This window comes from Lethenteron reissneri, chromosome 18, assembly GCF_015708825.2.
Source record: "Lethenteron reissneri isolate LAM-NWPU_2019-01 chromosome 18, ASM1570882v1, whole genome shotgun sequence".
NCBI lineage: Eukaryota > Metazoa > Chordata > Hyperoartia > Petromyzontiformes > Petromyzontidae > Lethenteron > Lethenteron reissneri.
The window spans coordinates 7,284,811-7,311,837 of record NC_083796.1 but is presented as its reverse complement, the minus strand read 5'-3'; the positions used below and the strand labels follow the sequence as shown (position 1 = coordinate 7,311,837).

General features: G+C 44.3%; 1 protein-coding gene across 2 annotated transcripts in view; it reads left to right on the top strand.

Moving 5' to 3' along the window:
• Window positions 1–291: 291 nt before the first annotated feature.
• The window catches only part of LOC133343787 (sodium channel protein 1 brain-like), a 51,780-nt gene continuing 25,044 nt past the window's right edge, over window positions 292–27,027 (top strand). Inside the window, exons 1-12 of one of the 2 annotated variants that reach the window (XM_061553616.1) lie at window positions 292–397; window positions 9,277–9,642; window positions 12,770–12,900; window positions 14,969–15,049; window positions 16,530–16,658; window positions 18,002–18,087; window positions 18,754–18,960; window positions 20,580–20,640; window positions 20,990–21,134; window positions 22,473–22,661; window positions 24,829–24,964; window positions 26,282–26,490. In XM_061553616.1, coding sequence (XP_061409600.1) covers window positions 9,292–9,642; window positions 12,770–12,900; window positions 14,969–15,049; window positions 16,530–16,658; window positions 18,002–18,087; window positions 18,754–18,960; window positions 20,580–20,640; window positions 20,990–21,134; window positions 22,473–22,661; window positions 24,829–24,964; window positions 26,282–26,490 — 1,725 coding nt within the window. In that variant the 5' untranslated portion in view covers window positions 292–397; window positions 9,277–9,291. Of the gene's footprint in view, window positions 398–9,276; window positions 9,643–12,766; window positions 12,901–14,968; window positions 15,050–16,529; window positions 16,659–18,001; window positions 18,088–18,753; window positions 18,961–20,579; window positions 20,641–20,989; window positions 21,135–22,472; window positions 22,662–24,828; window positions 24,965–26,281; window positions 26,491–27,027 lie in introns of both variants that reach the window. The other variant, XM_061553615.1, reaches the window with a different exon arrangement.

Here is a 27,027-nt window from a genome sequence, read left to right as displayed (position 1 = left end):
ACTGCTGAGGATGAGTGTCCGTTTGGGACTCACACATGACATAGGAGGCTGCATGAATCAGCATTCGTCACCATCGCTTTGGAGCCCGTGCGCAGGGAGGGTCACGTTTCTGCCACGGTCCGATGATTTTTAAATAATTGGATGCATAGTGGCACTATTTGGTGGCTTACTAGAAAACATATATCATCCTACAATGCAGTCAATTATTTATGGAGGTGACACACCCACACGCGCGATCACACAGGCACATAGTTTATATATATACTCCTATGTAAACTAGCCAAGCTAAAATTCAACAAGTGTTGGCGACAGTTGTTTAGGTTATGATGCGATGTGACGTATAGGCATACACACCCAGCAACACTGCATCATCTCGCAACACGGCCAACACAGACAGGTGAGTTCTATTTGCATGTATATGTCAAATCAGCTTGATTTTCTGCCGCTGTGATAGATATGACATTTTATTTCAGTCCATTGTCAAAATGCAATATATCACACGTTCCAAATGTGATCATATGATGATTTAGCTCACGTTAACATTGGTTGCAATTGACATGTTGGCAATAGGATGTACAGAAGAATCTTTAGATTTCGTATCAGTATACTTTTATTGCTTCTGAGAACAATGGCCAAGCATAGCAGCATTGACATTGGCCAGGAAAATAATTGAGTGGCAAAATCAACAATACATTGCCACAAATTCTGTCCACCAGAAAATACCGCGAATGCGAGAGGTATAACTGCTGTAGTGTAAAATTTCGATTTAAAGCTTTCGTGACTGCAGGGATTCATCTTCTTGGTTCTTTCGGTAAAGTCACGTAGAAGGGAAATAATAAAATAATAAAAATAAAACATAATCAAATAATTCTCACGACGTTTCGGCCACAACGCAAGCATTCAGACTGTCTTCTCGACAGACCTGTTCTCCACCTGAGGACGGCTGCTTGCGCTGTGGCCGAAACGTCGTGAGAATAATTTTATTATGTTTTATTTTTATTATTTTATTATTTCTATTCTACGTGACTTTACCGAAAGAACCAAGAAGATGCTGTAGTGTATTCACCGCCATCATAAGCCATGCTCAATCCACTGCGAGATGAAGGCCTCACCCAGTGGCTGCCGTATCACGCGATTCGGCGATGTATAATAATTCCCCTCCGAGGACAGGCGCCACGAGCTGATTGAATTGCTTCCATTGCCTGAGTTGAGTTTGCATTGAAAACGGGACAATAGGCACGAGTTACCCTCGGAGAAGATTCAATGAATTGCAGTGATCGATGCATTTCGATTTAAGGATTGATAATTGTTTGGTCAGATTTTGTTTCGTAGCGTTTTTCTTTTTTTCTTTTGCACGATTTTTTTAATTCACTTTCTGCTGTCGTTATTGTATCCTCAAATCTTGTAACTCAATTTTAACCCACTTCCCAATGTGGTATCGACTGCAAACTTGGTATACTTATGTCATACTGATGAAAATACCATATTCTGTCATAAAATATATATATTTTTAAACCATCTTTTTTATATGTTATGTTTTGGCTTGGGTCTAATTGTCCACAGTCAACTGACGTTGGCTGTGATTGGCCACGGCACCTTACGTTACGGCAAGCTTCGGGGCCACTTCCTGGAGTCCTGCCATTGCTATTACATTTCATAAAAGCGTGTTTAAAAAAGTTGTTTTAAATATTACTTATTATTGCGACAGATGTTGTTTGCTCCATTCGCCTAACTGTAGCAATATCACTCGCGTATAATTCGCAAAAATCATTAGCACAGAAAGTTCTCGTTCTAAGGCGGTAGATGCATTCCTGAAAAGTGCAGCGTTAAGCGAAAAATGCGTTAATCAACGAAACTATTTCACCATAAAATAATGTGACGATCAAGTTTGGCGAGACACGATGTACGCACACGCGGTGAGATGCGGGACAAATAGCTGAGGGTACGCAGCCGGGTCTCTGTATCATTCCACGTACTGTATCATACTGCTCGCCCGCACAGCTCAACAAAGTAGTTAATTGTGGGCCGCTCAGAAACCGCGTTATAACGGCGCTTGTTCCGTGATATAACGGGCGTCGTGCGAAAAGTGTTCCCTCGTGGAAGAACCGCATTATAGCGAAAAAGCTTTGTGTGAACACGCGTTAAGCGAGGACTTAATTTTAGTCCGCACAATTTTATCCTTGCATTGTGAGTTTCGTCGTAATGAACATGCATCACTTAATCGATGCATCGCTACTTAATTTTATACGTCGGCTTTCATCACCAACATTATCATTTAGTTATGTTAACAAATGTATGAAGCACAACAGACCCAATAGAGGTTTCAGAGTGCTGTACAGTAGTGTAACAAAAAATCATTTTCAAGAAGTGACAAAAACACATACGTGAGAAATAACACAAGGCATGTTTATGGTATCTTCTACAAAATGCTCAACACACTCGTGAATGATACAGCCTCGATTAATAATTTATTTTATCTTATACCTACGTGACTTTACCGAAAGAACCAAAGAGTACGGATTCCTGCAGTCACGAAAGCTTCAAATCAAGATTGAAATAACACATCTACCCAATTTCTCCACAATGTAAAATAATATCCTACGAAATAAGAACGTTTTAAATGTATTCACAAAAGGCAGCTTCTCAGAACGTCAGACGGAGCTCTGCGAGCAGAGGAGCCACATCTGAGGAACGTCACGTGGTGAGATGTTAACCCCCTCGCCTGGTATGCAGGAGGTCGTGGGTTCGATCCCGGCCCTGACGCCTGCTGTATATTTGGAGTTTGCGTGTCTCTCTCACTATCATCATCATCATCACGGTGGCTAGGAGATGTAGACTACCTCGCCTGGTATGCAGGAGTTCCTGGGTTCGATCCCGGCCCTGACGCCTGCTGTATATTTGGAGTTTGTGTGTTCTCTCTCTCTCATCATCACGGTGGCTAGGAGATGTTAACTACCTCGCCTGGTGTGCAAGAGTTCCTGGGTTCGATCCCGGCCCTGACGCCTGCTGTATATTTGGAGTGTGTGTGTGTCTCTCTCTCATCATCATCACGGTGGCTAGGATATGTTAACTACCTCGCCTGGTGTGCAGGAGGTCGTGGGTTCGATCCCGACCCTGACGCCTGCTGCTGCTGTATATTTGGAGTTTGTGTGTCTCTCTCTCTCATCATCATCACGGTGGCTATGAGATGTTAGCTACCTCGCCTGGTAGTGCAGGAGGTCGTGGGTTCGATCCCGACCGTGACGCCTGCTGCTGTATATTGAGTTGTCATGTTATCCCGGTGATCGCGTGGATTTATCTTCGGGTCTTCCGGTCTTTCCCTCCACATTTAGAATCAACATGCGTTTACAGTATTTGGCTGATATACATTTCCACGCGACAAGCCACTGCGTTGAGCTATCATTCGTGATGGCCAGGTCGCTTCTGACCCAAAAGAGCGATGTAGCTCAGTGGGCCTTACCTGGTTAAATAAAAAACAAAGCGTTTTCGTTTTTTTAGTTTTAAATCTGATGGCCAAGGAGCTCGCAAGCGTGAACTTCGTAGCGTGTTTGATGACAGCGTGGCCGACAGGGAGAAACGGTTGTGCGAGGAACTCACACTTCTGACAGGATTGTGAGAACTGCAAATGTCTCAGTCAAAGAGTGAGGAGGCAGTTTGGAGATAGGAGAGCGCTTCGTGAATTAGACACAGCAATTTAAAATTGTGTACGGAGCTCAATAGTAAGCCACTGGAGACCCAGTAAAGTTTGGGAAATTGTGGTCCCGACGCGAGCGGTCTGGTTGAGCCGAGACATTGGGCATGCCCTGGAGCAGTCTGACTCGATATCGCAGGCACTCTGTAGGCATACTGTTAATATTATGCCCTATGTTAATGTTAATATTATTTTTAACCCTCCACCACCCGACAGAGTGAATGAAATCAAGTTGCCACCGTGGGCAAATGTGCTAATTGATTTGGTTTTGTTGAAAATCAAGTATGATTTTAACAATTGTACATGAACTTGCATCAATACTTGCCTGTTGGATGAAATGTAATGGCATTCACAAGGTAAATTAGGTATTTTTCCGATTTAAAGCTTTCGTGACTGCAGGGATTCATCTTCTTGGTTCTTTCGGTAAAGTCATTCAGACGCTGTCTTTCCGACAGACCTGTTCTTCACCTGAGGATGGCTGCTTGCGTTGTAGCCGAAACGTTGTGAGAATTGTATTTTATTATGTTTTATTTTTATTATTTTATTATTTCCCTTCTACGTGACTTTACCGAAAGAACCAAGAAGATAAATGAGGTATCTTGACCAAAAGTGTTTGCCACTTTTCTGTAGAAACGAAAGTGTGTGTGATTGATTTGTTTACGAGCATGGTCTTAGAAATAGGTGCTTTAAAAAATAACACATCTACCCCAATAGGACATCGCGGTGAGCTCACTCTGATCTGATCTTAGAAATCTGGGTTTGATTTCCGATTATGACTCTGGCATCGATGGCGCGTGATATCAGAACCCCCCCCCCCAACTCCCACTGACCAGCAAAGTGAAGTATGGTCAAACGGTCCCCAATGGGATTGACACGGCGTGGGAAGGTTAGTTATTTTCCATTTTGTAATAACACGCAACATTATTGGCATAGCTTCTCAGTGCTTAATAGCTTATATTATTAAAACACGAGTAATATATAGCTAACAAAATTATTAACTAGAGCAATAAGCAAACTTGGCAAATACGTGGCATTTAATGATTTCATGGACAACAAAAAATACAAATTTCTTGGAATTTGTCTGACGCGTTGAGTTACTGTTAGCGAATCCACATTTAAGCACAACAACACAATATTTATTTGAATTGTTTCGTTTACAACCCATCGTGAATGTGAATAACTGGTGGTCTTTAAAACAAACACAAACTCTGCTGAAAAGTTTGCTACTGTATTTCAAAGTGGTTTACTTATATTGAGCACGGGAGATTGCAAAAGGCAATAAGCTGCGCAATAGATATAGCAGTTTTTACACTGCCATCGGCTCACCCACCCTACAAGAAATATTATATTTGGTTGTGGAAAGCAAAGCAAAGCAACACATTTGTTTAACACGACGCATTATTCAAGATGAGAGTTGCGACCAACACGCAAGCTCGATAACCGTACTATAACTTTCCTGCAATGGGTGTTTTGAGAAATGATTTCTCCTTTTCGTGCGACCCAATCGTCTAGAATGCACGTGATCTCATCAGATCTCGGACGCTTAACAGGATTGAGCCTGGATAGTGCTTTTGATGGGCAACCGTTATGCACAGCAGGTGTTAGAGGCTCTCACAATATATGGTGGGCAGTGCTGCAAAATCTACTGTTGTACTGTACTTCTATGCACCCACATCAATGCTCCCCATCCTACACCAACCCGCACGGTGAAGTATGCTTATAAATACACCAAGAAATGCATGACATGGGGAGGCCCTCATCCAGCAGTGGATTGATAAAGGCCTGTACAAATACAATTATCATTTATTTCAAACAAGGAATGGAAATTATTTACAGAGTTAAGAGCAATATAGATCAATTAATGATCCTCTTTCTTCGATGTAAGGATTATAAGAGGTTGCGGCATTTATATCTGAGGTTGTTATAACACAGAGGTGCAAGTAGATATTCATCAATCTATCAGTGCAAATCAAGTGTTAGGAGGAATTTTTCTGCTACAACTCATCATCAGGAATGAAGGTGCACTTGTGATATTCTTTAATATAATTTGCCTGTTAATGTTTAGCTACATAGCCAGCTTCAGTCAAAAAGGGGAATGCATGTAATAGATTCATATTATTGTTCCTGTTAGTTTAAATTTCATAATAAATCTGTTACATTTACCCAGGAAAGACAACAACTTTAAGATGGTTCTGCATTGGGGTATTTGTGCAATTCCACTAAGGAGTGTTTGACAAGTGGGAGGTATACATTTTGATTTAAAGCTTTCGAAAGAACCAATAATATGTGGGAGGTAACTGTAGTATCCAGAGGAAACGAATAAAAATTAAGCTGGGGCTAATGCTCAAAGCTCCACATAGATGGATTCAAGAATCCGTTGCTCTACTGCCATCTTCTGGTCACCACGCAGTCCGAGGGCACAAATCCTGATGTTCTCAGTCAGTCTCTCATCCAAGCATTGAACAAGCTCAACGCTGCTTGCCTTCTGAGATCCGTTGGGAATGAGTACATTCACGGCGCTTTTGTCATCAGGGCATCGTATTCAAATTATAAAGAGTATCTTCTTGGTTCTTTCGGTAAAGTCACGTAGAAGGGAAGTAATAAAAATAATAAAAATAAAACATAATAAAAATAAATGTTTTATTTTTATTATTTTATTACTTCGCTTCTACGTGACTTTACCGAAAGAACCAAGAAGATGAATCCCTGCAGTCACGAAAGCTTTAAATGGAAATATAAACAGTATCTTAAGAATATCTTGACAAAATATAGCATTTTGTTATGCTTATACCATACTCTTTATGTGTTTAGGTGCATCAATCATCAGCCGGTCAACGGTGGTTTTGGTGAAGGGAGTTGCCCCTGCACAAAAGATCAGCTCAGCGCTTCAAAGCCCTCAAGCCTCTTCACCACGGCTTGTTGAGGCCTTCATTGACCAGGACTGATCACGATTATTACGACGTTGAGTTTAGTTTGCGTTTAACCTTCATAGCAAAACAAATCATTTCCTCCAATTTTTTTGGCAACGTCATTCTGAAAGAGTAAACTTAATATGTTCGACACCAAAGAAATGCTCATGCGGTTTCCGCTCATACAACATTAATCCTGCGATGTTTTACGTGATGTAACATTAAATATTAAAGGCAACTTTAATCAATGATTCAGCTTCGATTCGCACAGCGGCAGGGTCACATTCCCGCCTCGTGTTATATAACAACATTCACCTGGAGGCAGAGACGCGCCACAAAAAAAAACAATAGGTTTATAATATCGAATGAAATAACGTTCAGCTTCATAATATTTATTTGGCGAGCTGTAACAGGAGTGTGGTGCCTCATGGCCGCAGGTGTTGGCTTTCAAGCCGTTTTGCCGCTGCCACACAACCGAGGGCATTCATAAAAGAATAAAATAAACGAGTCAATAATGAAAATTCTCATTTCGGTACGCAAAGACAGCGGGTCCCAGTGACACAATAACCGTGCCGAAAATGCAGTGCCACTGCAGATTAAAGCAGAGGGCCTCGTATCAGGTTTGTTTGATGAAACGGACACTCATCCGTTGTGGACACGATGCGAAATCAAGCTTGGTTTTCATTGTTTTACCTCACTTGGCCTGGAAATTGAGCTTTTGCCTTCAACGCAAGCACGGCGGCGTGCACTGAGATCACCTCGCTGCATGCAGCGGTGGTTTAGCCATAGGGAAAAGGAGGATGAAGGGCACTGTACCTTGACAGGCCCCACTAGGAGAAGCCACAGTCATGGTCGGAAGCTCTGCATCCCAAACGTCCAGGAGCATAAACCATCACTTCTAGATTTGAAGCTTTCGTGACTGCAAGGATTCATATTCTTAGGGTTTTTTTTTCCTCTCACTTGATACAGCTATCGTCCTGTGATGGTTCCACCTGAAGACGGAAGCTTGTGTTGCCTCCGAAACGTCGTCATTTTTATTATTTTTTATTATTTTTTATTTTACTTATATTAATTTAAAAATTTTTACCTACGTGACTTTACCGAAAAAAAACACCTAAGATTATAAACCATCACACCAACTCCCGGTCATCCCCGCAGCGGCTTTTGGCTGGCCATCAAACAAAGACGGTCACTGCATCGCTCGCTTTTAGATGTCCTTCTGTGGCCACCTGGAACGCTCTTCCTTTCGGTATTAGGAAGCCACTGGAGCTATGAATATTTAAATCTCGATTGAAAACTCATTTCTTTCGATCTGCGTTGTGTGTTTGGTTTGTTGTCCTTCCCCAGCACCTCCGATTAGCACGGTCGGCTATGTACAGTGCTAAAGAAGCGATTGCACCTGCCAATAGCGAGAAATCCGTAAAATTTGTTCTCACTTTATTTGATTTTCCACAGCGTTGAACTAAAACCAGAAGGAATTATTGGCAGCGGTCGAGACTGACGACGGAGTGGCAGCCAACGAAGAAAACACGCTCAAGAAGACATCCACAATTGTATTCTGCTTGAGATTGTGGTACAATTGCAAGAAACCCAAAATTTTAATTGCCATTTGGAGCTCTGCAACTGGCAGAGGATGCAACCCTGTGTCAGAGAATGGCTCAAGAAATGTATGTCACAGAACTACTTCTGAAGTAACGTCAATTAACCTATTTAACCACACCAAAGGCATAGCTTTTAAAGCTGTGGACAAATTGTTCCTTGCACGCCAATTAAATATCCAAGGCAAGATAAGCCGAAGTAAACAACTGAAATCTACTTTGTTATTGGTTTGTGCAGTCACACTGTGACCACACTGTGACCACCAAATCATCACACTTGAGAAGCACAGTTGGCTCTGAACCAGATTTTAACACAGCCTCTCAGGCATGCCGACTCAGTGCTCTCATCTCTCTCAAGTGTCTGGCCACCTCATCAATGTATAGTTCCAGAGCTTAACTGCTGACAAACTCTTGACTTAAAGCTTTCGTGACTGCAGGAATTCATATTATCTTGGTCTTTCGGTAAAGTCACGGAGATAGGTTCAAAGAAGATAACAAATAACAAAAACTACGACGTTTCCATCGCAACACAAGCGTTCGTCTTCAGGAAAAGGGGTGTTAGCTTCCAAAGGCAAACTGTTTATAAAGGTTTGAAATAGACGTAGCCCAAATGTCAGCAGCCAATGTTAGTGCAAGTGGTGGGCAGCCAACCCGACGATGGTGGGTTTTCCACCAATCAAAGGGCTGCCAGGTGAAAATGAGCATGTTTATGAGAGATTAGCATGTTCATGGGAAATCGCAGAGCCGCAACCGAGGGGTAGTCGGCGTGTGAAGTGACTGTGTTGGTGTGAATCCTGTGAAAGCGCAAATGTGAAATGGGCGTAAAGCACATCAAGGTGGTAGGATGGGAACGTCATAGCTAGTTATGACTTAAACTGGTTGATAACGTCCTTCCAATGATTGCTCAGTTTGTACCCAGATGCTGATAGACTATTTCCAAGGGGCTGCAAACATCCTGGACTCTGTTGCCCCTGACAAGCGGGGAAATATTATATGTAGATCATCCCCGGACAGCTACGGCTAAAATGAAGCCCTCTGTAGTTTTAAATTCTGAGAGTGTGTTGCTGTTTCCTTGCAGGGCGCCGCTGACAGGATGGCTCCGTTCCAGAAGGGGAACGTGCCCAGCATGGGCAGCACGATCGTCCGGCCATCTCGCAGGAGGACGGCCAAGTATCAGACCATGGAACCCTCCGAAATGATGTCAGTGAGGCAGAGCATCCGCAGCTTCAACATCACCACGCGGATGCCCTCCTTGCCGGCCGAGCGGCTGCTGGAGCTGCCACTGCGCCTGTCCCTGAAGAAGCCACTGACCACATCTCAGAATGGACACAAGAGTGACCTCTTGACCTGGCTCCAGGAAAAGCACCTCATCACTCAGAATGACACGTTTCTCACCGATGGCAAGGCCGAGATTGTGCACAACGACCAGCAGGCAGACGGAAAGGTATGGGAATGGAGCTCTAGAAAATAATGACAGCAGGAAGAGGTCATTTGGTGGTCGGTGGGGTATACTCCTGCGTAAATTTTCACGGTTGTGCCATACGGCTCTCCGATGTGTTTTCGGGTTGTACTGGGTGTTGTTTAGTGCGATGTCCGACGTTTTGCCCCACGTGCAGGGCGCTTCTTCATCGTCATCGTGATCAGCACATGCTGAGAACTTCCCAGCACGAGGAGAACATCTCAGCATCGTGCAGTAAAATGTCGAACATCATATCGGATAATAGGTGGTAAAATCCGAAAACGCATCGGAGAGTTGAGGTGCAGTACACTGCATTGCTGGTGAGCTGGGTTTAGCACCTGACCAGTGGCAATTGTAATCTGGGCTCTCTACTATCATGATGATAATGATCATCGCCATCATCACAATCATCACCATCATCCTCGTCGTTCATATGTACCGCACTTCACAAGTGACAGGATATCCCAAAGCGTAAGGCAACTGATGCAGATTAACTCAAGCTTAATACAAGAATCAGGTGCTGTAATGTGAACATTGGCATAGGAGAGACAAAAGCGGTCAGGTATGTTGTTGGCACTACGACTTACTCATTCGCACTGTCAGTATATGCATATATGCTCACAAACAGCAGTTACCCCTCCATCCAGCCTATAACTCTAAAAGTGGGAATGTTGTGTTCGTGTGCATGTGCAGTACGTACTCCCGCAGGCTCGTACCACCCCGGACTCAGCCTTGGATACAAGTTGGGTGGCCACATCGTGGCGTAAACCAATTGGCAATCACATGGTGTTCATCGTAATACTTGCTGGCGTAGTTTGCGAATACCTCTGTTCTTTTGGGGGCCGAGGGTAGATTGCTGCATATGTTAGGAAAATGTTCCAAATGTGGGGTTTGGGGATTGCTACCAGCCCAGCTGAGATCATGCCTGCTCAACTCTGGCATCGACAAAAAGTGTTGGCTTCTTTTGCTTTATTCTTGTTTTTTTGTGCAAGGATTTCATGGCACATGTTAATACTACAGATCAAAGGCTCTTCTTAACATGATGGAGATTGCACGTTACTATAAAAACAAACTTTTTTTTTACCAGTTTAGGCCCACTGAGCTATATAGCTCTGTTTGTTTAGAAGTGACCTGGCCACAAATGATAATTCAACGAAGTGGCTTATCACGTGGGAATTTATAGCAGCCAAATATTAGAAACGAATGTTTCTAAATGTGGAGGGAACCGGAAAAAAAATCCACATGACCCCGGGGAGACCACACAAACTCGAAATATTCAGGTGTCAGGTTTGGGATCGAACCCACGACCTCCTGTACATCAGGCGAGCTAGTTAATATCTCACCACCACGGCACCCATTACAAATGACTCTCTCTCTCACTTTGCAGACTTTTGACGCTATCACGCGACTGTTGATTTATCGAAACATTAGTCATTTCGCTTTTAAAACCAGAGCTATTTTTTTTATAAATACATTAAAAAAAACTAATTGTTTGATTTTGATAGTCTGTGATCCGACATGGAGAGCAGGGTAAACTCTTCATGACGTCATTGGGTGGTTGTCATTGCTCCCTAGGAGCACGTATTGACGACGGACGGTTGAATGATAATATTTCTCAAATCATTAGGCGACTATTGATTTTCTGAAAGATGTTTGTTGTCATCATCGTCATTGTACTGTTTACGTATTGGAAAATGTTCTACATTTACCCCTGTGTACTCGGTAGCGTTTTCTGAACAAGGGGTCATGGGTGGTCAGGACAGTACCAAACGCACTCGCCGAGATAGTTAATCATCAATAATGGTTGCATCATACCAATCTGTCATGTGCATATGATTTGAGTTGTATAATGGTGAGCATTACACAATAATTAACACATGTTATACATAGGCTTTCATGGCCAATATTGTGGCTCATAATTGGTTTATATCGGGTGAGGTTGTGTAAACATTTGTGTCTTAAATGTTGTGAGATTACTCTCCAACAACACCAGTGGTGCGTGCTGCTGAAGCAGCGATAAAGTTCGCTTCACGGGACACTTTTATTAATTGGCTGTGTCGGGTGGAGGAGGCTTTACGACACATTTTTACACCATTGAAGCCTAAAATAAACCAAGTATGAATCAATTATGACCACAATGAAAACGACTGAACATGAAAATGATAAACCTAAGTAATTGCAGCTCAGGAAGCTACGTGATGTGTGATAACTGAAGTAAAATTATACCAAATTGCTGTCACTCGCACCTGCTTTCCGGCAGCTATTTTACATTCCAGGTTAAAACTGATTTTATTTTTTTAGTCGGAGGCCAGCAGACCACGACTGAATATGTTTTCTTTCAGACTTTTAATCACAAAGATAGAGAATGTGTTTCGCTGTCTTCTGTGACGTCTTGATGATGCAACGAAGTCAATATGTGAAAGTGATTTCTCACTCAAATGAGCATTTGACAGTTCTCATCTTTTTGCTCACAGTCCCGAGTCAGTCACGTAAATTCCACATTCGTTTGGCGAGGGCAAGTCACACGAACGCATGACTGTATATCCAACCCCAGAGCATTTTAAACTCGAGCCAACCCCACACCGAGATTCGAATTCACAATCCTTGCAGGCCGCGTGCTTTAACCACTGCACAGTCTGGATGCGTGGAGATGACACCGCAGGCAGGAGAGAATTGAGGAGCGTTCGGGAGAAAACAACTTGATAACCCACAAAATCTCATCGCCCTCATTAGAATCAGAATATTATTTTTCACTGGAGGAATCCGATGAGCTAGAAAGCTCTTCGTCACAGATGCTCCAGTAGAGGGCACGAGATCAGAACGACGCAACAACAACAATATAAACACACGGCAGGAGTCTTAATTTTGGAGCTTTCGTGACTGCAGGAATTATTCTATGGTTCTTTCGGTAAAGTCACGTATAAAGATAAAATAATAAATTAAGTAATAGCTATTTTTTATTTTATCTTTATACGTGACTTTACCGAAAGAACCAAAGAACACGGCAGGAGCGCAACGTTTTCGCAAAGTAAACAAATCGTTGTCCGTGCACTATTCACTAACCCCTTCCACCCCCGTCTCCTCCACCCCCGCATCTATGTGTCTGCAGCAGCAATCGTACTGCGTGATCACGACGCGTTTCAACAAGCCCTTCATGTACCGCATGAGCTGCTGCCGCGCCCTGCTCGTGCTCGCTCCGCAGAACCCCGTGCGCTGGCTCGCAGTGCGGCTCATGACCAACCAATATCCTCCTTCATCTTCACGCAGTGGCGATGTCGCCAAGGGCGGCGGTGGCTGCTGTCGACGACCCCCTCCCCCCTCGCCCCTAACGCGAGAGAGCACGGGCAGAGTTGTGGAGTGCCCACCACAACAACGACGACGACGAGAAAGCGACGCGTGGAGCTGGGTGGTTGGTAGCGTTATTCGGGCCACGGTCGGTACTCGTGGTTTAGGGTTAGGGCTTGGTTTAGGGGTTGGGTTAGGGGTTGGTTTAGGGTTAGGGGTTGGGTTAGGGGTTGGTTTAGGGTTAGGAGTTGGGTTAGGGGTTGGGTTAGGGGTTGGCTTAGGGTTAGGGGTTGGTTTAGGGGTTGGGTTAGGGTTAGGGGTTGGGTTAGGGGTTGGCTTAGGGTTAGGAGTTGGGTTAGGGGTTGGGTTAGGGGTTGGTTTAGGGTTAGGGCTTGGGTTAGGGGTTGGGTTAGGGGTTGGTTTAGGGTTAGGGGTTGGGTTAGGGGTTGGTTTAGGGTTAGGAGTTGGGTTAGGGGTTGGGTTAGGGGTTGGCTTAGGGTTAGGGGTTGGTTTAGGGGTTGGGTTAGGGGTTGGTTTAGGGTTAGGGGTTGGGTTAGGGGTTGGCTTAGGGTTAGGAGTTGGGTTAGGGGTTGGGTTAGGGGTTGGTTTAGGGTTAGGGCTTGGGTTAGGGGTTGGGTTAGGGGTTGGTTTAGGGTTAGGGGTTGGGTTAGGGGTTGGTTTAGGGTTAGGAGTTGGGTTAGGGGTTGGGTTAGGGGTTGGCTTAGGGTTAGGGTGGTTAGGGGTGGTTAGGGGTTGGTTTAGGGTTAGGGGTTGGGTTAGGGGTTGGCTTAGGGTTAGGAGTTGGGTTAGGGGTTGGGTTAGGGGTTGGTTTAGGGTTAGGGCTTGGGTTAGGGGTTGGGTTAGGGGTTGGTTTAGGGGTTGGGTTAGGGGTTGGCTTAGGGTTAGGAGTTGGGTTAGGGGTTGGGTTAGGGGTTGGTTTAGGGTTAGGGCTTGGGTTAGGGGTTGGGTTAGGGTTAGGGGTTGGGTTAGGGGTTGGTTTAGGGTTAGGGGTTGGGTTAGGGGTTTGGTTTAGGGTTAGGGGTTGGTTTAGGGATAGGGGTTGGTTTAGGGGTCGGGCTAGTACGAGCAGCTGGTTGGATATTTGTGTAAAAAGTCCGCGTGTGTACAGGGAGGGGTCAAGTTTTGACAGAGTTGTGTGGACCTACTCAATGGGTGTCCCCCTATGCGCACTCCGTTATGACCCCCTCCCCCCCCCCCAAAGGTAAACGCGTGCACGCGCAACCCATTGGCCAATCCGCTGCTGGATGACAACCAGCTGAGAAGTCAGGAGCATAGCAGTGCAGTACAACGGTGGATTCCGCTGCGCTGCGATTAGGGCTGAACGATTTGGGCAAAATATCTCATTGCGATTTGAGTTGCGATTAAATTGTTTTAAGTCAAGCTTCAGTTCAATATTCACGGTGTAACAGATTTAAAACATGTGATGGAGCATTACCACATGATACCATCAAAATATGAACTGCTCTAAATATTGTAATTCAAGGGTGATAACTTAAAAGATATGAATTGCTTCCAACATGTATTAAAATGTTTTAATTGAAATACAACAAACATAGAACAATTAAGTTAAATAAATAAAGTTATAATAACAAATTAAACAATTCCAAAATCAAAGTCAGAACTTTTAAAATCGCAAAAAATCGCAGCCTTTGCGATTTGCTCATCGCATTGTTTCAAATTGCGATTTAGATTTGAAATCGATTAATCGTTCAGCCCTAGCTTGCGATCTGCGGATCACAACCCCGTGGCCTCTAACGGCTGTCGTGCATGGAAGATTGCCCATTGAAGAAGCCCTATCGATGCAGGCTCAGACCCCTCTCTCTCTCTCTGCCACTTCACTAAGATCTGATTTGGTGGCGCGACAACATTCGGATGGTTTTGGTTTTGATTTGCCTCGTTACGCAACACGACACCGCTTGGGTTCAGCTTGAGCTGCCCTGCAGGGGAGCTGGGGAACGCGCGAGGCAGGCGAGGTGCTGTGGTTTTTGTCCTTGACGGCGAGAACGATGTTCGACTCATTCATCATCCTGACGATCTTCGTCAACATGATCATCCTGGCGACAAACAAATCCTATCCACTGGCCGAGTAAGTAAAGCATCCGCGAACACACGATTGAACGGTCCACAAGTTCTGTTATTATTGTGTATTGTCATTGCTTCAATACACAGCCCAGTGCAAGGGCTGCGGACAGGGCCATGATCACGTGTCCTCGATTCCAGAGAAACATTTAACTGTGGTGGCAGGAGACGACGAGAAGATTGTTATTGTTGTCTTGTTTACCCAGGCAAGTCTTACCGTCTTCAAGGTGCTTTGTTCAGGAGGGTCGTGCCAGCAGCTGCGATGCTGCTGCTGCTTTGTGTAATATCCAAATTGAGCATTTTGCAGGTAATTTTATTCAGCGTTGGGATGTTTGGCCAAGACCGGTTACATTATATGTGGTCTTCATAGCTATGGGCGGAAATCGGGAGAACCCGGGGGAAACGCTTTCAGAACAGGGAGGAGAGCTCACAAACTACACACAGAAAGAGGCCTGGGTAAGAGACTCAATCCCAAGGCCTTCTGGTGTGAGGCACAAAGTGTTACCACTGAACTACCCTGCTGCCCTGTCATTGCTATCATCGCTATTGATCTGTTCACTGTTCATGCTGAAGTATTAACTTAAACGTAATGCCCTGTAAATGTATAAGAGTATTGTGCAACATTGCCACAGTGTCGTAGCCCATATTGCAAATGATATAAATATAATGGCAACTGTCTCTTTTTGTCTACATATATTTTTCGCGTCGATGTTGTAAAGGAAGAAATACTGTGAATCTCAGTAGATTTCTCGCTCGCTTAAGCGAAAGACAAATCAATCAATTCGACAATGTTGATGGCTAGATGAAGATGTGTTGAAGTATTCCTTGCACACCTTGAAATATAACACGGTGGCTATGCAACTCTATTACCAGGTGGTGTCATTATTTATATTTCCATCCTTTGATGTTTCATTGTTATAATAGTCAATATCACATCTCAAGAATTACTTATTGTCACATAATGCACTGCATAAAATAACAATATGTAATTTTGCCAATCCATTACTGAACCTCTCCCCAAGCCTTGCCATCAAGTAGGTTGTTTCAAAGTCAAAGTTAATTCTTGCTCAAATGAGCATTTAAGCTGTGCTCATATTCTATTTACAGCCTTGATCCAGTGGTGTAAATACCACATTGATATGACACGGGCAAGTCTTTCCATGGGAAACCACTGTTTACTTCCCCACAAAGTGGTACTCAATTTAATCGTCCCCGGTGGGATGATGGGCTGGAGTCACTCCCAAAAAAATAATTTGGACTCTGCAACCTTCCCTTTGAGAGCCGCTTGCTTTGCTGCTGAAGCCACTCAGTTATGCAGGATGTTGACAGATCACGATGGGTTTGTATATCACTGACCACAGATGTCAGCCGTGGCCCATAATCACACGCAGGTTACACGTGTTCATAAGGCAGTGCACTAACCACTCCCCCGCCGCCACCCCTCCCCAGGGGCTGTAAATTATTTAATGTTTTATTTTATTTCACAGTTACATTTTCACGACGATCTACACGGGGGAGTTTCTCATCAAGACGCTGGCTCGGGGCTTTGTCTTCCACCCGTACTCTTACCTGCGCAACGCGTGGAACTGGCTCGACTTCATCGTCATCATCCTCGCGTCAGTTGCGACAATTTTCTCACGAAGCAAGATGGTCATCATTGCCAACGTCATGGTCACAATTTGAAAAAAATGACTCACAATTTACCTCATTGGAAAACCCCTAAAACTACATCGTCCCCTACAAGCAGACTGGTGCCCCATTGTCAGGGCGGTGTTGCATACACCTTGTGCCACGTAGGTACAGCTGCCACAGGGGGTCTCCCTGGCTAGCATGTGCTCATCTCGTCACCCAATCTCTTGGGGGCTCATACTCTCAGGCACGTTCTCTCATTTGGCTGACACTCCATCAGCAGTCTGATCATCATCCCTTTTAACAATCTGGCATTACCAAGCACACTTACTTTTCGGTAAAGTCACGTAGAAGGGAAACAATAAAATAATTTAAAAAACGCCACTTTTTTCAAAATTTCTTGCTGCGTTTTTCACGCCTGATGATAATTGCTTGTGTTGCAGTCGAAACGTCGTGATAATTGTATTGTTTTATATTGTTTCCCTTCTACGTGACTTTACCGAAAGAACCAAGAATATGAATCCCTGCAGTCACGAAAGCTTTACATCAAAATTTACACTTTTGTTCACAGTCAATGGTACATCTCAACTTTTTGGTTTGTACCCTGATTCATGCATTCCTTAACAACAACAACATTCACATCAATCCCCATGATTTTCCATACTTGTTGTGCATTGTATAGTTAAATGTGCTCGCGAATTATTCAGCATGCTGACATTATTTCATTATTTTGTTTCATATGAACGCGTGTTATTCACATATGTTATGGAAATGTTGTAAAGATGAGCTACTAAAAATTATACACTGACCTAATGTTAGTTTATCGACATTATAAGGACATTTTATTCCCGTCCGTGAGTCAGCCTGCTTCAGCAAATTACTTGCTTAAGTAATCTTGTTGTCGAGCTACAGACTCATCCGAACCGAAAGGAACCTGGACCCGTATGGTAATGATGTTGATGAGCGATGTATGTTATGTTAAACTTCTTTCGCACCGCACGTAGCCAACCTAGGTGGAAAAAAACCCGACTGAAAAATGTAACCACACTTATCTCATGGGGTTTTATGCAATTCTAAACACTGTTAACATTCCTCTGATTTTATTAGTCGGCAGCTGGAAATAGTTTTGTAAAATGAACGAGAGTCTGGGAAACATGTGGAAGACACAATTGGAGTCTTTGGAGAGGGTAAACCGTGACATTTCACAGGGATTTTCTAGTTTATAAATGTCGTGCAAAGCGCGAGTGTGTGCAATGCACTGCTTCAATGCCCACTGTCAGGTTGTTTAACGTTGTCGCTGTCATTGCTCAATCCTCACCTTCTCTTACAGGTACATGACGATCGCCTTCCCTTTCCTTCCGGGCCTCTCAGCTCTGCGAGCCTTCAGAGCTCTCAAGATGATCGCCATCCTCCCAGGTAACGTGCAACAGCTGCCAGCTTCTGCATTAAGAGTTGGCCACAGATGTGTTTTCTGGTTGTTACCGAGTGGCTGTTCGGCACGATGTGAACGAGACTGGCTCTGGCTCACCTGGTCGAGCTTAAGAAGACAAGCAGCGACCACAAAAAAAACTTATTATGACATTGTGGTCGCTGTTTGACTCTTAACAATATTCAATTCACAGCCGCTCGCTCTTTGCTTTCGTTTGAGTGGTGCGGGTGCGATTAGCGCGATTGGCTGAGTACAGCGTGAAAGATGTTTAACATACATACTTGAGTGTGATAATTGTTTTTTTACCCTTCTATCTGGAAACAAAACTGACACCTTTTTACAAGGAGTCATGTTTGCATAGACCACAATACCTGCAGTCATAATGCAAACAAAAAACATAACTCTGATAATGTGCACTGTCCTTGAAGTTAATTGCATTATGACTGCAGGTATTGTGGTCTATGCAAACATGACTCCTTGTAAAAAAAGGTGTCAGTACTGTTGCCAGATAGAAGGGTAAAAAAACAATTATCATATTTTTTACTGGCAAATGAGGTTGCAATGGTGCAAATACTTGAGTGTGTGTTTTGTTGCTTTTTTTCCTTCTGCTGAATGCATGTGTGTATGTTGAACTTCTTTCGCACCTTACGTAGCACTGAAGACGATCGTGGGGGCCATTTTCAAGTCGGCGGGGCTGCTCCTCAACGTGATGCTGCTCATGATCTTCGCGCTCATCATCATCTCGCTCTTCGGCCTGCAGATCTTCCGCGGTGTGCTGCGTCAGAAGTGCGTAATCCTGCCCGACCCGGCCACGAGCTCCCTCTCCGCTGCTGAGTGGAGCAACTACGTGCAAAACAAGTGTAAGCGGGCACTTGACTTTACGTGATTTCGTCGCCGCCATCATCCTCAGCCACGGTCAATCCAATGCTGGATGTACGCCTCCCCAAGCCAACCACAAACCTCTCATGATCCGCAGATGTAATAACAACAAAATAACTTAAACTATTTTTTACTTTACCAGGTAAGGCCCACTGAGCTTTATAGCTCTTTTTCAGAAGCGACGTGTCCACAAATGACATCTCAAAGAAGGGGGTTATCATGTGGAAATTTATAGCAGCCAAATACTCTCAGCGCATGTTTCCAAATGTGGAGGGATAAAGCGGAGGACCTGGAAAATAATCCACGTGACCACGGGGAGAGAGATACACAAACTCCAAATATACAGGTATCAGGATCAGGATCGAACCCACGACCTGTATACCAGGTGAGGTAGTTAACATGCTGTCTCCTTGGTGGATGTTCCATTCCTGGACTGCCACACTTTGTTATTCTTGACCACTGCCTGTCATCCATTGTGATGCACCCTGCCCGAGCACACTGACTGGTTTTTTTTAAGTTTGGATGATGTCATTGATCTGTGTGCTCCTCTCTCTCAATATCACTCCAAGCATGCATCTCTCAATTCTTCTTTGCACACTTTTAAAATGTACGTTCGATATTTCTCATTATTGGTCATGCTTCTAAACCATATAAAGTAGTTTATACGTTGTTGGCAGTGGACAGTAAAGCAAACGCCACTGTTGTAATGTATTATGTTCCAATATCTATGCTCAATGCCTTCACCAACCCACACTGACCAGCATGGTGCAGTATGGTCAAATAACCATCATGACTCGCATGGCATGTGGAGGCCCTCATCCAGCAGTGGATCGAAAAATGAACTGTTCACGTACACGTATTTTATCGTCTTTATATTCCTCATATTATGAAACTCTGATCCACATCGATATGGGTATTGCTGTTGGTGGATCCTGTCATTTGTGGCCAACTAGCCACATAAATAAAATTACTCCACATATGTGTGCTATTGTCCATAGATAACACTGGTCAACACACTTTTTCTGGCATAAGGTATTCCAATGGTTTGAAGGTAATTTTGGGGTGCTGATTCCAAATCTGGCATCAGTTTTGGTCTCTCACATCAGGTTTTTGAGATATCAAATATTGCATTTTCAATCAAAACTGCAGAAGAAAAATATTAAATAAATGTGGATATCTACATAAAATTATATTATAAACACACTATCATAAAAATGCAGCACCAGATTTTAATACTAAAGCAGTCACTGACTCGCAACAACTTGCAATCATAAGTGACAGAGTTAATTTTGGGTAAAATCAATGAAAATTGGGTATGCCGATAGCATAAAAATGAGATGCGATAGAGCAAATCTGAGATCAGATTTGGAATCAGCACCCTGAAATTAGTCTAGAACATCTGCAAAAAGTCCAGGCCAGAAAAAATGTTTTTTTTTATTGACCAGTGTAATTGGTGGTCATGATTTCATGATTTCATGACCACCACTAGCAGCAGCATCATCATCATCCTCGTCATCACCATCCCTAAACGTTGGTTAGTTTTTACTGTAACGACGTGACTTTGCTTCTCCACATCTGCAGCTCTTTCTTCTGTTCACAGCAAACTGGCTGATCACGGATGACATTGAAATCATGGTTTGTGGAAACGGCACTGGCACCAGGTGACTTGCTCTGAGTTTTCTAAATTCACTCGCCATCAAAATTTTGCACACTCTCGTCGGCAACTACTGCCATGTTCTCTGGATTATGAAGTGCTCCAGAAAGTAAGATGCACCCCCAATCTCTACCCGGGGTCAATAAACGTACGCAAATCCGATGACAGACACACACACGTCTTGGATATTAAGAGGCATCCCCAACTTTTTGCTTTAAAATATCAGGGAAAAGAGTGTCTTATAATCCAGAGAATATGGTAAATGGTATGATGGAAAACCATTAGTCGTATCGAGTAACATAAAAATGACAGGGTAGAGACATGGAAATGTGCCTCTCCTTGTGGTTTTGTTTCAGTCACTGCCCCGCAAACTACACGTGTTTGCCAGACATCGGTGAAAACCCAAACCATGGGGCGACCAGCTTCGACAACTTTGGCTGGGCGATGATGACCTCCTTCCAGATCATCACCATCGACTACTGGGAGAACTGCTACAATATGGCAAGTGACATCTCAACGTCGCTGCAATAATAAACGCTTCGTATATTTTTGTTGTGCATGTAGCTCGACAACACCGCGTGAGTCAGGTGTCCCGTGCTGCTGAGCAACACGCAAACTCTGACACGAGTCTTGAGATGTGTTTTGTTGCGCATGCAGCAAGCCATTTCATCGTCGTCAGGTGGTTGTCATGGCAACACCCAACATGGATGCTTTTGTCTAAGTCATGTGGCGGCGTGGAAATGTTTAACCATAAAACTGGATTCATCTATCTATCTTTGTCTAGGTAAATAACATTAATATTTTTCTCACATTTTCGTGTTCTATTTAGTTCTCGAATATCCCTTAATAATATCATTGTATCCCTAAGCTGAGCAGGTTAAGCCAAACACTTTTACAGGTCGACGGCATAAAATGAGTACCTAGTAGGATGTGGTCAACATCAGCAGAGGAATGTGGACACGCACAGTGCTGGTCCCAGCCAGTGGCGTAGTGCGGTCGGCATGGACCTTTGTGCACAGAATACAATGGACACCTCCATGTCCAGTTTCCCTCTTCTTCGTATTCCACCACCCGAGCCTCTCCGACCCATGGACCCTGGTGCAGTTGCACTACCTGCACACTTGCATCCCACTGGCATTTTTGCACACAGCGTTGGTGTACGGTGTTTTTTTCTGCAATATTTTGCTGTCTTTTCTTGCATTTTCTGTTTGCACTCAGTCACATAGCCACTTTAAGATGTTTTTTTTGTTCATGTTTTTGTTTTTTGTTTGTTGCGGTTGCACCCGATTCAAGAGCCGAATGGCTCACAGGGCTATACCTAAGAAATTAACTTGAACTTGAACTTAACAGCTACACCACAGATCCCACCACTGCCATGTGGACCTTACCAACGTTAACAGCTGCTCACCAGTTATTGGTGAGCAGGAGTGCCATGGTGGCAAGATGTTAACTATCTCGCCTGATATGCTGTAGGTCGTGGGTTTGGTTGATCCCGACCCTGACGCCTGCTGTATGTTTGAAGTTTGCATGTTCTCCTTCGTGTCGCGTGGATTTTTCCCCGGGACCTCAGGTTTTTCCTTCCACAATTATAAACATGCATTTAGAGTATTTGGCTGCTTTACATTTTCACGTGATAAGCCACTTCGTTGAGCTATCATTTGTGGCCAGATCGCTTCTGACAAAGAGCTATATAGCTCAGCGGGCCTTTCCCGGTCAAATAAAAAGCAGTTCATAATTTTAAAAACAGATCATAGTTTATGAAACAGCACTTCCCACGAAAGTCCGTACGAACGAGCTTGCGACCTCCGGCCACTCTCCGCGTGGCTTCCACGGTCACAGGTGCTGCGAGCCTCTGGGCAGTACTTCATCGGCTTCTTCATGGTGGTGATCATGCTGGGCGGCTACTACGTCGTCAACCTCGTGCTGGCCGTGGTGGCCTCCTCGTATGAGCGCGAGCTGCGGCACCACCAGCAGCTGCTGGACGAGGAGAAGAAGGAGCGGGCCGAGGCGGAGCGCAAGCAGAGACAGGTGCTGCCGCACCCGTCGCATCGCCGCGACTCTGCGTTTGCGCTCGTCAACGCGGCTAATGTGATGGTAGTTCTAAGGGTAAACTAGAAGATTAACGTGTGCAGCCCTGCAATTGCTTGCTTGCTCAGGGTTTCATTGCCTGAGGTCAAAGGTTATGCGTAGCTCAACTTCAATACCATAGGTCCCTGGTTTCTTCTGCGGTCAGAATGAAGCTGAACTCAATGCACTGTGACGAAACTCAACAAGTGCCATGACAGACAAATTGACTGACACACCGATAGACGAATGAAACATCTTGTGATACAGATCGATAAGGGCATTGATGAATCCAGAACAGTCTCACTGAGTCCCGAGAGACGGTGTTTCAGGAGAGTCCTGCATCGGCTTGTTTGGCCAGTCGGTCAACTGGCACGGACGGGTTCACGAACCTCTTTGCTACAACTCCCACCTCCTGTGGCCACCTTGCGGCTCTGGGGTTGTGAGTTTGATACGCTCACACAATACACCGACAGGTTTGTGCACCCAGAGGTTGATGGCACTATGCCGTTTTTCCTGGATTTTTCTGTTTGCACGTAGTCACCTTAAGATTGATGCAGTAATTTTAGCTGTGACGGTCCCACCTGATGACGGAGACTTTTTGTGTTGCCTCCAAAACGTCGTGATTTATTATTTTATTTTATTTCCATTATTACGTCTATTAACTTTTAATTATATTTTTTACCTACGTGACTTTACCGAAAAACCTAAGAGTATCACCTTAAGATGTTTCTTGTTCATGTTTTTTGCACCCGATTCAAGAGCCGAATGGCTCACAGGGCTATACCAAATAAATGAAACTGAAATCATAGTCTTACTGCAGTAGAACCCCCTCTTAACGACGACTCCTGTGAATAACTAATCGCTTAACGACGATCCCTGTGAACAACTAATCACTTAACGACGACTCCTGTTAACAACTAATCCCTTAACGACGATCCCTGTTAACAACTAATCGCTTAACGACGATCCCTGTTAACAACTCATCACTTACCGATGGGCCTCCGTAGAGCCCAATGTGTTCGCTTACCGGTCATCCCCTTGTTAACGACGGGCTGTTGTAGAAAAAGTTAATGTAACTTCATGCATTGCTTAACCATGTTTCTTTTAATATTATGTGCGTGTTTATAATGTTGTTAGTATCTTTACGTATTAATACCCATTTAAATATTATCAAGTATGTTTCTTGAGTGAAAAAGGGTAACTCGATGCTATCGGAACAAATCAAGCTTCTAACATGTATTTCCTATCCTCCCTTAATGACCAAATGACTCGACGACTGGTTTCGTGGAACCAATTACCGTCGTTTAAAGGGGTTCTACCGTACTTTCAGCTGTTTTACGATGAATCCTCAGGCTAAGCTGTTTATATTCGGGTTAGGTTTTTTGGAGGCTTGCTTGTAAGTTAGGGGTAATTATATTCTGTGTCCACCTTTATAGAAGGCAAGTAATGATTTCCTCTCTTCGCAAGTTGATTCATTGGTACAATGATTAAATTGATAACGTTAATAACAAATCACCTGGTCCCACTGCCATGTCCACAGATCATTACATAAATCTCGTCTTTAATCAGCCAGTTTGCTGCAAGTAAAATAAAGAGTTTGGAACACGGAGATCCTGTTCATTTTGTTCCTGTCAACTCAACGAGTCTAAACTATTGTGGTGAGTGTAGAATCACCAAATCATTGAACCATAGGTGTGTGCCACCACATGAGAACTTGTCGTGACCGGGTCACACACCCTCTCCGTCACATTTGCTGAGAGCAACATTTATGCGGCTCTCTTCCACTGAACAACTGAGCCATGCCAGGGCTGCTCCAAGCCAGCATGCCAGGTACAGCACACAACGTGCCAGGATGTGTTGTCTCCGCAGACCCTGAGCCGTGCTGCCAACGTCACATGCATGTTATGGACTGAGGCAACATATACGGAAAATATTAACCCTGGTCCTACTTGGCCCTGAACAACATTTAGACGTACGGTGAGGCTACGGTTTTTTAGTTTGGTTCTGGCTCAGCTCAGTAAATATTCAGTGGAAAACTGCCCATAGCGTGAGGGCTCCTCGCTGGATTGGCTCGGATGTGCCGGTGGAAAAGAAAGAGTAACGGTGATCGAATTCGCTTCTCTTCCAGGTGGTGGAGGCCATCATGAGCGTGAATAAGGAGGCGCACATGCACATGTCCACCCGGCAGCCAGGGGACCTCTCCGCGGACTCCAGCATCTCCCAGGGCCTCGACCACTTGGGCGCAGGCTCCACCTTACAGCTCAGTGGGTGCTCACTTGGCAGTGGAACACCATGACCAGAGCACGGAGTTCTAGATTAGGAAGCTTTCGTGACTGCAAGGATATTGATCACTTAATTTGGATAAATTCCGGCTCAGATATTTAAAGTGATCATATTAACTGTCATGCGATGAACATTTCTCTGTAGCTGTGAGTGTGACCAGGTGTGTCCCCCTCGTGTGTGGATATAATTAAAGTGTTTTTTTAAATCTCAGAATTAGTTTCGTGAAATCGCCTTCCACATGCCATTCTATAGGGTGATGCATTGCTCCGGCATAATTCTTAATGGAAACTTCAGCTCATAACATGACACCAACAGGACAATTAGAATAAGTTGAGCCACAGTGGAAGTACGAAGCGCAGAGCTCCGTGCTCTGTATTCTTGTTTTTTCGGTAAAGTCACGTAGGTAAAAAATTGAAATTAATAAAAGTCAAATAAAAATAAAATAAAAATCACGACGTTTCAGAGGCAACACAAGCTTCCGTCTTCAGGTGGAACCGTCATAGCACGCTTGCTGTCCTAGCCCATTCCCCCCCCCTCTCATTTACTTGATACAGCAATCGTGCTGTGACGGTTCCACCTGAAGACGGGAGCTTGTGTTGCCTCCGAAATGGAACCGTTCCACCTGAAGACGGAAGCTTGTGTTGCCTTCGAAACGTCGTGATTTTTATTTTATTTTTATTTGACTTTTATTAATTTCAATTTTTTACCTACGTGACTTTACCGATAAAACATAAGAATACAGAGCACGGAGCACTGCGCTTCGTACTTCCACTGTGGCTCAACTTATTCTAATTGTCCTGTTGGTGTCATGTTATGAGCTGAAGTTTCCATTAAGAATTATGCCGGAGCAATGCATCACCCTATAGAATGGCATGTGGAAGGCGATTTCACGAAACTAATTCTGAGATTTAAAAAAACACTTTAATTATATCCACACACGAGGGGGACACACCTGGTCACACTCACAGCTACAGAGAAATGTTCATCGCATGGCAGTTAATATGATCACTTTAAATATCTGAGCCGGAATTTATCCAAATTAAGTGAACAATATCATTTTTAAAATGCGTTTTCCTTTTGTGTGCAGTCATTAATGACCAGGCTGAGACCATCAACTCACTACGCTTGAGAACCCACTTATCTCCCAGTGTCTGAAATCTGGCTTCAATACCAGGGTCTCAGCAGTGCAAGCACAGTGAGGCTCTGTCCACTGAGCCACCCGGACATCTCCTTGGCCTTACTACGCCCACCGATCGCCAGCCATGTTCCTCCCTGCTCCCTCCTGTCGGTGCGCGCAGCCAGGCGCCCTCGGGAGAGACTCGTCGCCCGCCTGAACTCGCTACGCTGCTGCTCAGAATTCGTGGCCTTCCGGCAACGGCTGCGCACCCTGGTCACCTCCAGCTTCTTCGAGACATTCATCACCATTCTCATCATCACCAACACCATCATGATGGCCATCGACTACCACAATGCCCCCTACAGCAGTGCCCTCGACGTCGGGAATACGGTACCCCGGAATAGGTGGCGCAAGGGGGGTTGGGGGCCATGAAGCCAATCACCCCCCCCCCGCACGCCGGAGACTCGGGAGAGGAATGATATGCTTCAGCCCCTGGCCGCTAAGAAAACGGTCTTTGTTAGGGAGGCAGAGGGAGTTTGAATGAATTTTAAATGTGTAGCCAAGGGGATGGGCTCAAAAATACACTTATGATAGACTTATTGTATTTTGTTGATTGTCCTCACAAGCAACAGTTTTCATGGTTGTTCGGATTTATCTCAAACATTGTGATCATTCCAAGTGAAAGCCTTGAGGCCATGATCAAACGGGGCAATGTTCGAACATTGGCCCCCATTTACTGCTCTTAGGTCCCTGCCCACCCCTGTGCTACCTGTGCATGTATGATGAGTCGAACACGAGGCCAGAACATTTTAAATTCCATGACAAATCCCAATTTTCACTCAGGCTTAGGAACATCGGAATGTCTTTCCTTAAAACATGTAATAGCTTTTTCCATAATGTACGATTCCTGACAATTCAGTCCATTGT